The following is a 16271-nucleotide window of genomic DNA, read 5'->3' as shown; positions in this document are numbered from 1 at the left end:
TTCCCTCTGTAGTGGGAATTTAATTTTAAAAGTTGGTTATTTTTACAAAGAAAAAAAAATTGATATTTTTATTCGCGCTTGGCCCAATTGCGAAATAGGAGAGCCATAGAAAGACTAGCCCAAGGCCGGACCGGCCCGGCCCATTTCTGGAGGTCCATACACAAAAGCTTTCGCCTGTGTGGTTCGACAACAGTGAAGGAGAAGAAGAGAAATGGCGATGATGCAGTGGTGCGGCGCAGCGGCGAGGAGGATGATGACGACAATGACGGAGAGATCAACAGTGCCGTCTTCATCATCAACAGCAATGGGGGTGCCGATTCTGTGCGGAAGAGGGGACAAGAAGACGAAGAAGGGGAAGAGGTTCAAGGGGTCGTACGGGAACGCGAGGCCCAAGAAAGAGAAGAAGATTGAGCGCATCAAGGACAAGGTTGAGGTCCCCAGATCCACTCCTTGGCCTCTCCCTTTTAAGCTCATCTGATTTTTTTTTATTCTTCCTCTTCTTTTTTCCCTCTACTTCGTCGTTCAGCTAGGGTTTCTCCATTTCTGTCATGTACATTTCTCATTGATCTTGAAGCATCATTTCTCTGTTATACATTCAATTTGAGTGCTTTACGGATTGAATGCATTGGATATGTGATGGATTCTGTAAAGTAGAGTTTTTTATCTATAAAATGGAGACTGGAGATAGCAAGACTTCTTCTAATGAATCAGGAAAACTTAAAAGAAAAAGGCCCTTTTAGTTCCTAGGACAAAAACCCTAAAACCCTAAAACTAGGAAATTGAAATTAAGCATTTTGCTTGAATTGATGGCTTTGGGGAGAAATGAGTGTTGAAAAACCCAAGAGGATTGGGATATTTCTATTCACCATCTTGTTTGAATTAATGATTCTGGAGAGGGAGGGATATTGAAAAAACAAGAAATTAGGAGATTTAAACTGAGCGTTTTGTTTTTTACACTAACTTGGCTCAGGGGATAGTTTTGTTTCTACACTTCCTTGGCTCAGGGGATAGGGTATTCCTAATAGATGTTATATGTGTAAAAAGGAGGAAGGATCAGTTGATCACTTGCTCAGTCACTATTCCACATTAAGAATCCTGGGCAGCTGGTTTTTCTCTCAGTGGAGTGGCATGGCTCTTTTACGGGAAAGAAGCAGAGCAAAGCTTAAAGGCCCACTCCCTTGTGTTTGTTTTGGACTTTATGGAAGGCAAGGAACAGAAATCATTGATATGCCAAACTGTCTGCTTCAAGCAATCAAATCATCGTTTCTGTTAATTTTTTTGGGTTGGGGTAAAATTTATATTGATGATCCTCCTGCGAACATGATAATCTTTGTAGGTTGGTTGATTACTTAGTAAGGAGAGATTGGTTGATTACTTAGTAAGGAGAGAGATTGCTACTTAATCTTTGTAGGTTAGTTGATTACTCACTAAGGAGAGAGGTTGTTTCTTGTTATCTTTCTCTTTTATGCTTGCCCACTTGGTTCTATGTGGATACATGATGTGTACTCTATTATGCCTTGTTTTACTGATGCTGGAAAGGAAAGGGATATTGAAAAAATAGTATTAGGAGATTTAAATTTAGTATTTTGTTTGAATGGGTGATTCTGGAATAGGAAGAAATACTGAGAAAACCAGTTAATTAGAACATATCTCCTTGCCCCTGCCACCACCCAACTAAGGAACTAGAAAGATCAGAAACCCTTCCATTGATCTCATTAGACCAAGTTGTATTTTCACTAGCATGTTAAGTGGGTAATTGAATGCTGAAATGAAGATTTTGACATGGATGAAAGCATAGATGATTTATTTCGTAGTTATAGTGCTTTAGGAAAGAATGATTTAGACTCTTCCGTCATAGTTACATATATCTTTCTGGATGAATGTTGTATAGTTTACAGAAAAACTATGAGCAAAAGGGGCCTATATATTCCTCTTTAACATTGGAAATATGAAGCTATTTTTGAGAGTTAGACATCAATGCTGCAATCTATATGAATGTTGGATTCCTTCCTCGCATTCTTCTGCAACTCATCTGAAATATTTAGGACCAAGTCTGCTAATATGGCGAGCCCAATGATAAAATAGACGAAACCAAAGACAATAGCAACAACCCCAATTGAGAAAGCCAAGCCACTGTATCTTCCATCTCTTCTTGTAGGTTCAGTTACAAGCCTAAACCCAGTGAAAATTGCCCATAAGAGCATGAACATTGTGATCACAGTTGCAGCAAGGCGGCCAGTATCTTTCTGGGTTGTCTTTGTCTCCCTTGCTGCTTCACCAGTAGTGGGAGTAAGATTTTTGGGAAAAAGTAAAACAACGTAATAGAACTGTAAAATCTCATCAAGACTGTTTGTATTGCTACCTTGATGAACTGCAGTTTTCTTGTCCTCCATCCCCCGCAACCGACCTGACCAACCCAGTACCAAGTCTGCAACTATGCCAAGCCCAATGATGAAGTACACTGTACCAAAGGTAATAGTGACAACCCCAATCAATAAGGCAAACTGGTTGTATTTGGCTTCGTTCCCAGGATCAGTTGCAAGCTTAATCCCAGCTTGAATTGTCCACAAAAGCAGGAATATTGGGATCACAGATGCAGCAATTCGCAGCATATCCTTTTGAATCATCTTCTTCGCCCATCCTGCTTCATCTTCCATCTTAACCAGACTGTTAGAAAAACAGGACCGTTTTTCGGGTTCAAAACAATTAATTATGCGGAGCCCCTTGTGGGATTTAAAGTCAGTTGTGGTGAAAAGTTTGTGGCCAATTTCTCAATTGCAGTGTCCTAATCTATCTCTTTCCACACCAACTACAATACTAATGGAGAAGCATGATGGCATGGACTCAACCCCGGTAGACTCTCAATGCATTTAGAGAAGAAAGAACCGAGGAAAAGTTTCCCCACTTCTTGATATAAAACCAATCCACCTTGGCCACGTCTTAGAACTTTTGGACTGATCCATTCGCTTGAGTTTTATATTAGAAATTTGAGATCATATAATTTTTGCATTCGGTTCTCTCTCTCTCACACACACACAGAGTATGACCTTTTCATTATAACATCCTGTAATGCGTGCACGTTCACTTCTACCCCTCAAAGTGTGATCCAACAACTTTATAGATATGATTTTTCTGCCTTCTCACTGTTTATATCAACAGAAATGCATGTTTTCCATATAATAATCGGAATCATCTTACCAATCTGAAACTAAAAATGCTTCATTTTAGTCCTTGAACTCTCAACTAAAATGAGGGGCCAATTTTAGTGATAATATAACCATCAGCAATGATGACGGGTGTCATTTTCTCATATTGTGTAATCTTACCTTCCATGACCTTCCATGTTCAATGTTGAACTAATAGCGCCTTCACATGCCAGGAAAAACTCATGCTTGGAAGCAATGGAATCATTATTAAATTTTAATGGAAATGCTCCAATTCATTAAATCTGATATTGTATGTGAGGCACCCTTGCAAGCTTTGTTTAATCCCAGCTGGCTTTCGCTATAAAGAAATTTCCATAATTCTTATTGTCCAGTCGGTCCCAATTTGAAGCCTGATTTTAAGATCAGACAAACTCTTGGTATAAGTTTTCGTCATCTTCATCTTATTAGAAAATCAATTAAAAACCATGACCCTTAGCTCTTACCTAAAACCAATTAGCATCCCTTGAGGGTAGACGAGTTTTTCACAGTATTCAATTTTACCATCATTTAAGTGATCCATCACCTAAATTTACAGGGCAACAATGTAACACCCTAATACAAAAGAGTTGTATGCCCTGATTATAGTCTAGATACAAATTTCAAAACTTTTCCTTGTTTTTATCTAAACCAGGTGTTGATAATGCAGAGAAGACTAGACTAAAAAAGCCAGTTGTTGGGCTTGGATCTGTGCGTTCTCAGAAAAATCAAAACCAACCACACTTAGCAAGCCCCTGCAATGGCAATCATCACCCTCTCTAAATCCACTGGCGCAAGCATACCGTTATACAAGAGAGGGAATTACAGCAGGACTACAAAATATGGTTCTGTTTCTGCAGATTTTGATTAAAGAATGCAACAGCTAAAGCCCATGAGCCCCATGGAGTATATGCAAAGGAGATTTCCAAGATTTATTTGGAAAATGCAAATGTAGCAAATTAAAGGGTTCATGATAAAACCTACTATTCATGTCATGCAAGCAGTTCATTTTAGTCAAATTATCCATCTCAACAGTATACCAAATACACTGCAATTAACAGAGCCTTCTCAGAATGTTCAAAGGTACCATTCACCTTCACTTGGACAATACAAACAAGACAATTCTTTTCTTCACGACCATTTCTAGACCATAATCATGGATAGCCATAGATCGTCCCCGATCTGCATCAGTAACAAAATATTAGAATATACAAAAGAGAAACCAAGTAATAAGGAAATGTTCGTGTATGTGAATCCTGTGTTAGGCATTTGGAATCTTTCTATTTTGAACAAGGCTTTATTAGGCAAATGGAGTTGGAGGTTCATGTCAGAAGGGGAGCCCTTGTGGAATAAAGTAATCATTGGTATGTTTTTGCTTCTTGGATTGTGGCAAACTCTCTTAAAGAGATGAGCCTTAGGGGAGGAAGACGTCGATTTGTGGTGGAGTCCAAATTGTTTGAGATTGTGGTTGAGGATTCGGGTGGAAAGTTGAAAGGATGTATATGGGAGAGAAGTAGGGGTTTTGCTTCTTGGATTAGATTTGGGGAGGCTAGCCTTCGTTGTCTTTTGGAAGGCGTTGAAACCTGTTGTAGAGAGGTGGATGATCAAAGATGGGTTATTGAATGGTTGGAGGGAAACAAAAAGTTTAGAATGGAGCGACGGCTGAACAAGGCAGGGAGGTTCATCCTATGCTCTGTTCGAGATATGGAAGCAAAAAGATATAGCATTATCTTCCCTGAAGGGAAGGGTCAGGCCAGTGGATGGAACTCTTTGGCCGTGAGGTTGAGAGGTCTTGGAGTGACACCGTCAGAAGGATTAAAGTTCACCAATGTGCCAGAGGCTCCGTTGAAGCCGAAGGGAGTCCTGAAGGTTCAGTGGAAGGAAAAGGGGGTGGAAATGAAGTCTTTTGCAGAAGCTGTTAAATCGACCCCGAGAAGGGCGGGTGAGTCAGTGTGGTTAGAGGTAGGAGAAAAAGAGGTGTGTGGAAGATTAGAGCAACTGAAACATTGTCTAATAGGGAGGTGGGGTTCTATCTCAGCTCCATTACCTGATTTGGATTACGTTAGGTTCTGGACCCGTCAAAACTGGGAGGTTAAGGGGAAGTTGTCGATTTCCGTGTTAGGCAGGGGTATTATGATGTTCGATTTCGAGCTAGCTCAAGAGGCTGAGCATGTTTTGGCCAGAGGCAAAAGCAGCATTAAGGAAAATTGTCTTATCTTAGACAAATGGAACCCAGAGGTGGGGTGTTCTTGCAAGAACTCCATTGCTGTAGAGACATGGGTAAGGGTGGTCGGGCTCCCACTCCATTTCTGGAGTCTTGAGGTGTTTAAAAGAATTGGAGATGGGTGCGGAGGATTTATAGCAGTGGATGAAGGAACCAAATCCATGTCTGAGATGCAATGGGTGAGGATTTTGGTAAAGCGTGCGGATTGGGAGGTCCCTAACTCTGCTCATATAGTTCTGGGGACGGGGTGCTTTTCCCTCCATCTGTGGTGGGAATCTGCACCTTGGTTCTCGCAGGTGGTACCGACGGGAAGCTCTTCTGGGAAGGGCGGGCTAAGGGTAGGCGAAGAAGTTGTTGGGTCTCATCGGGTGGCTTGCTGTGGGAGTCAAAGGAAGGGGGTGGAGCAGTTGTGGTTGCAGGCGGAGGTACAAGACGTGGTGCGTAATGGAGGAAAACCACCCATACCTTCTGATGAGGCCTCTGCAGGAGGGAGTGTTGAGAGGAGATGGGCTGGTGGTCCAGCCGACCTAGTGGGAGGGGGTAGGGAGTCCTCCTCTCCCATCAATCTGGTCAATTGTGGTAGTGGGCTGGCAGGCCCATGCAGTGGGCCTAGCTGTGGTCCTTCAGCTTTAAGCTGTGGGGAGGCCCAAGACTTTAGTCTTGTAAACCGGGTGGTTTTGGGCCGGGATCCAAGGCCCAGTCCCCTAAAGAGCTCCTTAAGAGAGGGGGTGTCGGGTGAGGCCTGTGGGCCTGTTCAAGCTGTCGCAATGGAAGATGGGGCCTTTTATGGAAACGAGACCCAAATCTCGCTTCCTAGGGCTCGGATTTTGCAGTCGCCTTCCAAATCCAGGGGTGCAAGTCAAGACGCAAGAGGAGAAGCCGATCCCCTCGTCGGGTTGCCGCGAGACTCGATGATGCGATACTCCTCACAGATGATAGATCGGGGGCTCTTGACTGACGAAGCACTTTGCGAAGAGGCTTCCAGGTATGTCGATCTCTATTTTATTCCTTTGGGGGGTCGGGATCTCTCTTCTCCTTCTCCTTCTTTTGAACGGGTGACGTTGAATGAGGGGTCCTTCGGTGTTTCGGTTTCTGAGGTCAACAAAGAGGAGCAGACTCCGTTGAGTATCATTCTGGCTTACGGTAGCAATGGGGTACTAGCCTCTAAGGGAGAGAAGCCAGTGGCTGGAGAAGGTCCGGGTGGGGAGTTTGAGGGGTTGCTTCAAGATCTGGATGGTTGCCGGTGGGACGACAGTTGCCTAGCGAGGTTTAGCAAATTCTTGGGATTCTCCACGGAAGGTTTTGAAGGCGAAATCCTGAATTTGCTCCTAAGGACTAAGAGAAGAAGAGAGCAAAATTTGAAGAAGGGCACGTCAAGGACCACTAAGTTTGATCGAGAGTTGAAAAAACTTGAGTGGTCTATCAATTATAATGGGGCGAGAAAGGAGAATTTTGTAGTCAGAGAAGGTGGGGTTAAAATCTCGACAGTTAGATGAAGCTAAAGATTCTATCTTGGAATGCCAGAGGGGCTAATGATAGAAATAAAAGGAAGGTAATCAAGGCCCTAATCAGATTGCAAAAAGAGGATGTGGTGTGCTTGCAGGAGACCAAAATTCAAGAAATGTCCCAAGGGGTTATTCACAGTCTTGGCGTGGGAAGATTCTTATGTTGGGGAGCTGTGAATGCAAGAGGGGCAGCTGGAGGGGTGGTGGTTTTTTGGGATAAGAGAGTGTTGGAGTTAGTAGGCCTGGAAGTGGGAATCTTCTCAATCTCGTGTCGATTCAAGAACTGTGAGGATGGGTTTATGTGGTTCTTTACGGGGGTCTACGGCCCTACTTTGAAAAGGTATAGAGAACCTTTTTGGGAAGAGTTAGGTGCAATTCGAGGTCTGTGGTCTGATCCCTGGTGCATCGGTGGGGACTTCAATGTTATTAGATTTCCCAGTGAACGTGGTAGAAAAGGAAGATTGTTTGGTGCTATGAGAAGGTTCTCGGAGGTGCTAGACGAGCTGGCTTTAAGTGATTTGCCTCTTCATAGGGGTCCTTATACGTGGAGTGGGGGGCTGAATGGCCAATCCAGGTCAAGACTGGATCGTTTCCTGATTTCGGAGGACTGGGAAAACCATTTTAGTGGAGTGTCTCAATGCACACTCCCAAGGCCTGTGTCTGACCATTCCCCAATCCTGTTAGATGGGGGTGGAGTTAGGAGAGGTCCTATTCCTTTTCGTTTTGAGAATATGTGGTTGAAGGAGGAGGGATTTAAGGAGCTTCTGAAGGGCTGGTGGCAAGGTTTTAATTACAGTGGATCTTATAGCTTTGTCCTCTCAGAAAAACTAAAGGCCTTAAAAGTTAAGCTGAAGAATTGGAATAAGGAAGTATTTGGTAAAGTGGGGGTGAACTTGAGGATGGCTTTGGGCAAAGTTTCTTTTTGGGATGATCAGGAGAGGCAGAGAGTGTTAAACGAGCAGAAGTTAGAGGCTAGAAAGGAGGCCAAGGAGGAGTTTAAAAAGTGGGCAATTATGGAGGAAATCTCGTGGAGGCAGAAATCAAGACAAACATGGTTGAAGGAAGGAGATAAGAACACGAGTTTCTTTCATAAGATGGCAAACTCCAACAGTAGAAGGAATTGTTTGAAAAAGATTAAAGTCAATGGTAACTGGCTTTCAGAAGATCAAGAAATTCAAAGGGGAGTGGTTTGGGCCTATCAGGACCTGTTATCGGATCCTGGTGGCTGGCACCCGAGTATGAGCAGCATGGAGTTTGATAGAATTGGGAGAGAGGAGGTTGCCAGGCTGGAGGAGATGTTTTCCTTGGAAAAGGTGTATTTGGCCCTATCGGAGCTTAATGGGGACAAGGCTCCTGGACCGAATGGATTTCCCATTGATTTCTGGCAGTTTTGTTGGGATTTTGTCAAAGACGAAATAATGGGCTTCTTTAAGGATTTTTTTGAGCGGGAAATTCGTTAGAAGTCTTAACTCCACGTTCCTGGTTTTAGTCCCTAAGAAAGGCGGGGCTGAGGATTTACGTGACTATAGACCCATCGGCTTGGTGGGTGGTCTGTACAAGATTCTCGCCAAGGTCCTAGCCAATAGGCTGAAGAAAGTAGTGAGTAAGGTGGTGTCTCCTACCCAAAATGCCTTTGTTGAAGGAAGGCAAATCCTTGAAGCAGCGTTAATTGCTAACGAGGCCATAGACTCGCTGCTGAAAGGGGATGAAGCTGGTGTGTTATGCAAACTGGACCTAGAGAAGGCTTACGACCATATTAACTGGGATTTTCTGATGTCAGTGATGCAAAAAATGGGTTTTGGGGAGAAGTGGGCTGGTTGGATCAGGTGGTGCATCTCCACTGCTTCCTTCTCAGTTCTGATTAACGGTTCGCCTGCGGGTTTCTTCCAGAGCACTCGAGGGTTAAGGCAAGGAGACCCCATTTCCCCCTACTTGTTTGTCTTAGGAATGGAGGCCTTAAGCTGCCTCATTAACAAAGCGGTTAGGGGGGGCTTCCTGACCGGTTGCAGGTTAAGGGGTAGGGGTGGAAATGGGATTCAAGTATCTCACCTGTTGTTCGCAGATGATACGTTGGTCTTTTGTGAGGATTCCCAAGACCAAATGGTTGTTCTAAGATGGCTTTTAATGTGGTTTGAAGCCATTTCTGGTCTGAACATCAATTTGAACAAGAGCGAAATTCTGCCGGTGGGAAGAGTTGAGAATGCTGAGGTCTTGGCTTCTAAATTGGGTTGCAAAGTGGGTTCCCTTCCCTTCCCTCCACTTATTTGGGGCTGCCTTTAGGTGCTCCTCACAAATCGGTGGTTGTGTGGGATGGTGTGGAAGAAAGGATGAGGAAGTGACTCGCTTTGTGGAAGAGGCAGTTCATTTCTAAGGGGGGGAGAATCACTCTCATTCGGAGCACTTTGGCTAGCATGCCGATCTATCTTATGTCTTTGATGCGTATTCGAAGAGTTGTAAGATTGAGGCTTGAGAAAATCCAAAGGGATTTCCTTTGGGGTGGGGGTGCGTTGGAGAAGAGGCCTCATCTTGTAAAGTGGGATGTGGTTCGCTCTCATAAAATGAAGGGTGGCTTGGGGATTAGAAATTTTCTATCCTCAATAGGGCCCTGTTGTGTAAATGGAGCTGGCGCTTTGTGGCTGAAAGAGAGTCTTTTTGGAAGCTTATTATTAGCACGAAGTATGGGGAAGAAGGAGGAGGGTGGATCTCTCGTGAGGTTAGGGAAGGCTATGGGGTGGGGTTGTGGAAGGAAATTAGAAAGGAAGGCGTTCTAATATTTAAAAACGTTTCCTTCACTGTAGGGGATGGTAGAAGGGTGAAATTTTGGAAGGACATTTGGTGTGGAAACATTCCCCTTTGTGAGGCTTTTCCTTCTTTGTTTGCCTTTGCGGTCTCTCAAGATGCGTGGGTAAAGGATTATTAGGATTCTATGGGGGATGCGGGGGGATGGTATCCTTGTTTTTCTAGACCATTTAATGACTGGGAGTTGGAGGCGGTGGCGAGTCTCCTTTCGTTCCTTCAAGGAAAGAGGCTTAATGTTGGGATGGAGGATAGAGTGTTGTGGAATGCTTCTAAGAATGGGATTTTCTCTGTAAAATCCCTTTACAATACTCTTGATTCTGGTGGTGCAGTCCCGTTTCCATGGAGAATCATATGGAGCCCTTGCATGCCTACTAAGGTGGGTTTTTTTGCTTGGGAAGCTTCTTGGAGGAAGGTGCTAACTCAAGATCAACTCAAAAGGAAGGGCTGGATTTTAGCAAACAGGTGCTTATGTTGTGATGACGAGGAGACAATAAACCACATCCTTATTCATTGCCCCAAGGCGAGGGTGTTGTGGAATCTTGTGTTTTCGTTGTTTAGGGTTAATTGGGTCCTTCCGCTTACGGTTAGAGACACTCTCCTTGGTTGGTCCGCTTCCTTTGTGGACAAGAAGCGTGGGAAGACTTGACGGGCAGCTCTCCTTTGTTTATTTTGGACGATTTGGAAAGAAAGAAATAGGATAGTTTTTGATAATGTGGCTTTGTCGATCCAAAGATTGAAAATCTCCTTCGTTTGTAATCTTTTCTCTTGGTCTAAGTCTTATTTAGATGGAGAACCCTGCTCCTTAATTAACTTTGTGGATTGGTTGGGTTCTAATTGAGGGTTGGTGAGTGTATGCTTCCTTGTGTTTTTTGTTGTGGGGCTTCTCGTGTATACTTCCTGTATGCTTCGGGTTGCCTTCTTGCTCCCTTCTTTTAATAAAATTTTCTGTGTTTATCTATCCAAAAAAAAAAGTAATCATTGGTAAGTATGGAGTAGAAGAAGGGGGTCGGTGCTCTTTGGAGGCGAGAGAGGGTTATGGAGTAGGATTGCGGAAGGCTATAAGGAAAGGATGGGATGCTTTCTAAAGCAAGATTTCCCATGTTTTGGGCAATAGAAGAAGGGTAAGATTTTGGAAGGGCATTTGGTGTGGGGACGCCCTTTTGAGGACCCTTTTCCCCTCTTTGTTCGCTATAGCCACTTCAAAGGAGGCTTGGGCATGTGATGCTTGGGAACAGGCTGAATTTAGGGGGTGTTGGAACCCCCGTTTTGTAAGGAATTTCCAAGATTGGGAGTTAAGTTATGTTGAAGCACTCCTTTTGTGGTTGCATAGTAAATCAGTGAGTAGGGAGGTGGACAACAAGGTGGTGTGGATGGCTACTAAGGGAGGCCAGTTTTCAGTTAAATCTTTCTATGATGGGATGGTTATGAGGAGTTCAAATTCTTTCCTGGCAAGGCTTATTTGGAATTCTTAGGCTCCAATAAAAGTGAATTTTTTTTGTTTGGGAAACAAATTTGAAAGGGATTCTAACTGTAGACAACTTGAAGAGGGGTTGGACTTTGGTAAACAAATGTTTTCTATGCAAAGGCAAGGAGGTATCTTGCAATCACATCCTTCTTCATTGTTTTGAGGCATATTTGTTATGGCAGTTGATCTTCTCCTTGTTTGGAGTAGTTTGGGTCTTGAGTCCAAGCAACACTACTTAGTTGGCATAGCTAAATCCACTGGGAAGAGGAGAAAGAAGTGGAATGTTGCTCCTCTTTGTTTGTTTTGGACTATTTGGAAAGAGAGGTCAAGAGCTAAAGTTTTCTTTTCTATGTAACATTTTAGAATTGACCAAAGGGGGTCTAGGGCAAGAGTCTCCCTCTATGATTGATTTTATCGATTGGTTAGGTTGCCAAAAGGAGGAGGGTTTTTGTGTTTTTTTTCTTTGGTGTGCAGATGTGTACTTCCTGTGTACTGGGTGTAGCATTTTTTGTCTCTTTAACATATCTATTGCTCTTTTGCCTATTAAAAAAAATGATGGAGAAGCCAAAACAGAAAAAAGAAAGAAGATGATAAAGGAAGACAACCAAGGGAAACTGATCACCAAGCCATCAGTGGTATATAATAAGCCATACAGCTAAATAAGATACAAACCTTTATTGCAATGGAATAATGTGCCACTTTAGCTGTTATCTTCTCGGCCATAGTCATATATTATTTCAATCTGCATCAACAACATACCAGAATTGAGTCAAAAGTATGCAGCCTGGTGGCCCTTTATCATTGATCAACTTTTTTGATTGGTTGGGTTCTAAATGAAGGTGGGTAAGTTTTTGTAACCCTTCTTGGCTTGCGCCTTGAGGCATCTCTTGTATACTCCCAGTATGCTTTGGGTTGTCCTTTGGGTGCATTTTTCTTTGATATATAATATACTTTTGTCTTTTACTTATCAAAAAAAAAAAAACGAAGATTATGCAGCCTGGTTTATAAGCATGATCAAGTGCTAATGACTGCAAATGCAATATCCACACAATCTTAATAGTTCACAAATAAGAGAAAACAAGCAACGCAGGTGGAAATTAACACACAGCAACCTATAAGCTGGGAAAGAAATACTTCATAATTTTCAGAAGAGAAACCAAATGGAAATGCACTTCCATACAAGTGAGAAACTTTATACCTTTTAAATGAATTATCTTGTTAGCTACTGGCCAAAGATGCTACAGCTATCGGGGTTTCTTGATTCCTTGGGAAGGCCTTAGGCCACTTCAGGGATTCTGAATTTGTTGCATCTGTTATCTTGTTTTTTTAACCTTTGATGCTGCTCTTTGTATACTTCCTATATACCAGGGTTACATCCCTTTTCTACTCAGCACCTTTCAAATGTAACTATACATTTGGCAGACTCTCTTTATACTTCAGCTTATCATGGTCAAGATCCTAAAACCCTAAATGGCCTAAAGAGTAACAAGTGTATATTTGCACTCATTCATGTGTTTAGGTGTGTCTCTGTATACATGCATGTGCATGTCTGTCAATGACAGCATGTGGGTGTTCATCTTGTTCTTTTGAAACCACAAGGTTAACATCATTGTATGCAACTTACAGTATTCACAAAAAAAAATTCTGCTGGTTCTACTGGGTCACAACTTCAAGAAGAACCACCAAACCTCCATTCTTGAAGCTTCCCCTAATGGGAACCATGATGATGTTACATATATGTGGCTTTAAATTTTATTTATTAATCTGTAGAATAGGAATAGGACAACTCCACCCTTGACCTACCTCTCAGGCTTCATCCATCTATTTCAAATAACATGGATTCAGCCCTATACAGATGCTACAAACTTCCCAAGAAAACTGAGGAAAAGAATGGAAAACTGGAATCTTACCACATAAACTCACAATTGTATTTATGCTCTGTATCTCTCACCAACTAAATAAGGCATAACCATCCACTAAGGATAGGTAATAAATGATGGATCTTAGTGGATACAGACCAGTAAAAAAAATTGGAAAGAAAAAATGCATGGTAAGCTGTAGTGAAACCATTTCAAAAATTGTTCTATTTGAATGAAGAGAAATTTTAACTTAGTCCCATCCTAATAAGCAGAAATAAATGATTTTTTTTTCTTTTTTGGCAGACAAGCGGGATGTCCAAGCTTGGAAATATCTGTTTATTTCCAGCATTCCCATTTCTCTTGTTTGAACCACAAATCAAGTAGAACTAAACATCTGTATGATTTTAGAATTTGCCAAGAAATGCCTAATTGCATGCCTCTGTAGTAAGAATGAAAACTCAGAAAGGGACACTTGTAGAAAAATTATTTTCATGAAAGATTATGCTTTGTAATATATCAATTTTTGACAGGCAAATAACAAACAAGTGCCAAAGAAACAGGAAAAATAGGTGCACAGGCAAAACAAAAAATAAAATAAAATAAAGAGGAAAAAAATTCCAATTATTAATCAAATGATAAACCATTCAACATATTACCCCAGCAGGCGGCGTTGGGTTTCTTGTAAACTTGGAACCACCAGGAGCCCAAGGAACTGTTCAATAGAAAAACAAGTGAGCTTCAAACTGCATAGATAAAGTTAAACCAATATATACAGTATTTGGTCCCAGCAATAAGCATCAAACAGGAAATCTTTCCCTCAAACTACTTTTGGTCCATGCTTATTGTCTAAAGTATCTACATAATTGGTAAATTCTCTTTGTTTTGTGCCAAAAATTTTCTATTAATACCACTGATCAATCACAGCCCAGAAAGGACCTCTAAGGACTTAAGCTTCTATCACAGCACTTATGACTTACCAATATAAGGATCAGGGTGCCGCCACTTATCATATCTTGCTTCACCATCAGCAATCATTCTATCAATTGTGTCAAGATCCTCCTGCAAATCAGCCAAAAGAAATAGCATATGCTAAGTTGATAGAGTACCCATATCAGGAAGCATAGTTCAGTGAACAGCTCCTGTCAAGCCCTAGAATTCCAATATTTGGATATAGAGCTGCACATAATTGTCATCGCGTTGCTGTTGTCACCATGGTCATCATCAACAATTGGCTGATTAAAGTTGAAAAATAATATTCTGATATCCATTAATTGTCTAGGTATCAATAAGCAAAGATAAAAATAGATTATAACAACCACTCCATACAATAAATATTAGACACTTGAGGATCATCCAATTCTCGAGGCCTGCTCTACAGAGTCACATTGCAAAATCTCACATAATAAGCAAGAGGATAATGGGAGAATCATGTGAACATTGATTTTTTCCGTTAACATGGCAGCTTGCTAACAATACTAACCACTTTGAATGCGAGTAACTGCCAATTTTTCACTTTTGATCTAGAAATAAACAGAAAGAAAACTAAGAAAATGCTTAAATTGTTCCTCAACTACATTCAAAAAATTCCAAATGTTCATGGAGGCATAACACATCTTTATTAATTCTTAATTCAATAATTTCATTGTTAAATTTCTCGAAAAATTATCTCACTCACACATGAATCACCAAAATGAATGATACTGAAACCCTGAATTCTTACTATACAGCTAAGTGATTAAACAACATTTCTCGATATGGATAATCGCAACCAAGAAAATACAATCAAAACGATCAAATGTGTGTAGATTATGTTCATTTGGCTTCAAACTCCCTATACAGATCTAGGAAAACAAACCCCCATTTGACGGAAACAACTCAGAACCAAGAATCACCATACATCATCACCCATTTAGCTTTCAAAAATAATGTGTTAGCTCAAGACCAATTCCTCGACGATTTCATATCATTCACAAAATTTCAAAAAAAGATAAAAACAGTTGACGGATCGAATGAGAGAACGAACCTCCACGTGCTTGTTGGCATCGAACTTCTCGCGGAGGTCTGAAGCCTGAAAAAGAGATGAAGAATATCAAAATATAAAAAATAAAGTAAAATGAAATAAAACCCTAGAGAAATAGATGAGAATGGCGGAAAATCGGGGGAGAAATGAGAAGAAAAAAAAGGGGAATACATCTTGATAGAAGAGATGGCGATGAACGGCCCAATTGAGAGTGTCTTTGAGGGCACGCCTGTAGAGGATCCGAACCCTCTCTTTCTGCGCTGCTCTTCTCGCTAGATACGATGCTGTTGCACTCATCTCTCTCTCTCTCTGCTCTCTACTCTCAAAACTGGGGACGACGATTGGGGGCTTGACAGTAATGAGGACTGTGCGCGAGACCAAAACGACGTCGCTTCAGTGACAAATTTTGCAAACGCTTTTCCACAAATATATTTATGGAAATATTGAAAATGAAAATGGTTGAAAAAAAAAGTTAAATAAATTTTGCATAATAAAAAATACAAGCACTCAATTGAAAAACATGTTTATTGATCCTAATTTTAAGATAAAATTCATCTTCATTTTAAAATATTTTAAATTTAACAAATTTATAATTTTATCATCTAAAAATCTTTAATTATATATATATATTTAGAGCCTAGACCTTGAATATCATTAAAAAAAAAATCAAATTTTATAGTATATTTTTTACTTGATTAAAAGTTTGATATAATAGTGAATCGATACTACATATTTTTCTTTATATTTTGGGCTTCTTAACTCTTTAAATAATTTTATTTTAAAATGCTTTTTGGCTTTTATTGATAACTAATGCAAAGTTCTATATTTTTCCTTAATTGGAAAATTATATAAAAAATTAATTAATTTTGAGAAAATTGTTTTAAATATTTATGGAGTTTGTGAATTACAACACTAACACTATTACTATTTCTATATTAGTGTTATACTTAGGGGATGTTTGGTAAAATTTAGTGTTTATTATTTAATTACTTAAATTAATTTTAAGTTAAATTATATTTAAATTATTGATTTAAAATTAACTTAAAAGTTAAAACTTATTTTAAATCATGAAATTAACATATTTATCCTTATAAATTATAATTAAGGTAAAATAAATCAAATAGTAGTGAAGATGTGAAGTAATAAAAAATATTATTAAGGTAAATAAAAATAAAAAGATAAAATAAAGATAAATGTTTTGAATCAATCAATTAAGT

At 40.5% G+C, this 16271-nt stretch overlaps 2 protein-coding genes across 4 annotated transcripts; one reads left to right on the top strand and one right to left on the bottom strand.

Annotated features, from left to right (window-relative positions):
- Nucleotides 1-173: 173 nt before the first annotated feature.
- LOC117911285 (30S ribosomal protein S31, mitochondrial) lies at nt 174-703 on the top strand. The gene has a single exon (XM_034825589.1). It carries the CDS (start codon nt 212-214, stop codon nt 476-478), a length of 267 nt encoding a protein of 88 aa, XP_034681480.1. The 5' UTR covers nt 174-211; the 3' UTR covers nt 479-703.
- Nucleotides 704-1783: 1080 nt separating this feature from the next.
- On the bottom strand, nt 1784-15409 carry LOC117911284 (NADH dehydrogenase [ubiquinone] 1 beta subcomplex subunit 9). Of its 3 annotated transcripts, XM_034825588.1 has the most exons (6): nt 15226-15409; nt 15058-15102; nt 14012-14090; nt 13691-13746; nt 11848-11917; nt 4090-4364 (listed from the first exon to the last, which is right to left on the bottom strand). In XM_034825588.1, the coding sequence occupies exons 1-5, from the start codon at nt 15349-15351 to the stop codon at nt 11876-11878; spliced, it is 348 nt and encodes a 115-aa protein (XP_034681479.1). In that variant the 5' UTR covers nt 15352-15409; the 3' UTR covers nt 4090-4364; nt 11848-11875. The 3 variants fall into 3 exon arrangements, with proteins under 3 accessions (XP_034681477.1, XP_034681476.1, XP_034681479.1); XM_034825586.1 differs by lacking the exons at nt 13691-13746; nt 14012-14090; nt 15058-15102; nt 15226-15409 and adding an exon at nt 1784-2269 and having other exon boundaries at nt 2363-4364; nt 11848-11872; XM_034825585.1 differs by lacking the exons at nt 13691-13746; nt 14012-14090; nt 15058-15102; nt 15226-15409 and having other exon boundaries at nt 1784-4364; nt 11848-11872.
- Nucleotides 15410-16271: the final 862 nt, after the last annotated feature.

The sequence above is a fragment of the Vitis riparia genome, chromosome 3, assembly GCF_004353265.1.
Source record: "Vitis riparia cultivar Riparia Gloire de Montpellier isolate 1030 chromosome 3, EGFV_Vit.rip_1.0, whole genome shotgun sequence".
Taxonomy (NCBI): domain Eukaryota; kingdom Viridiplantae; phylum Streptophyta; class Magnoliopsida; order Vitales; family Vitaceae; genus Vitis; species Vitis riparia.
This window is presented reverse-complemented; position numbering and strand designations above follow the sequence as displayed.

Excerpts from the sequence above, each read along its gene's own strand:
- LOC117911285 (XM_034825589.1), top strand. The coding sequence starts at position 212 with ATGGCGATGATGCAGTGGTGCGGCGCAGCGGCGAGGAGGATGATGACG.
- LOC117911284 (XM_034825585.1), bottom strand. The coding sequence starts at position 2,657 with ATGGAAGATGAAGCAGGATGGGCGAAGAAGATGATTCAAAAGGATATG.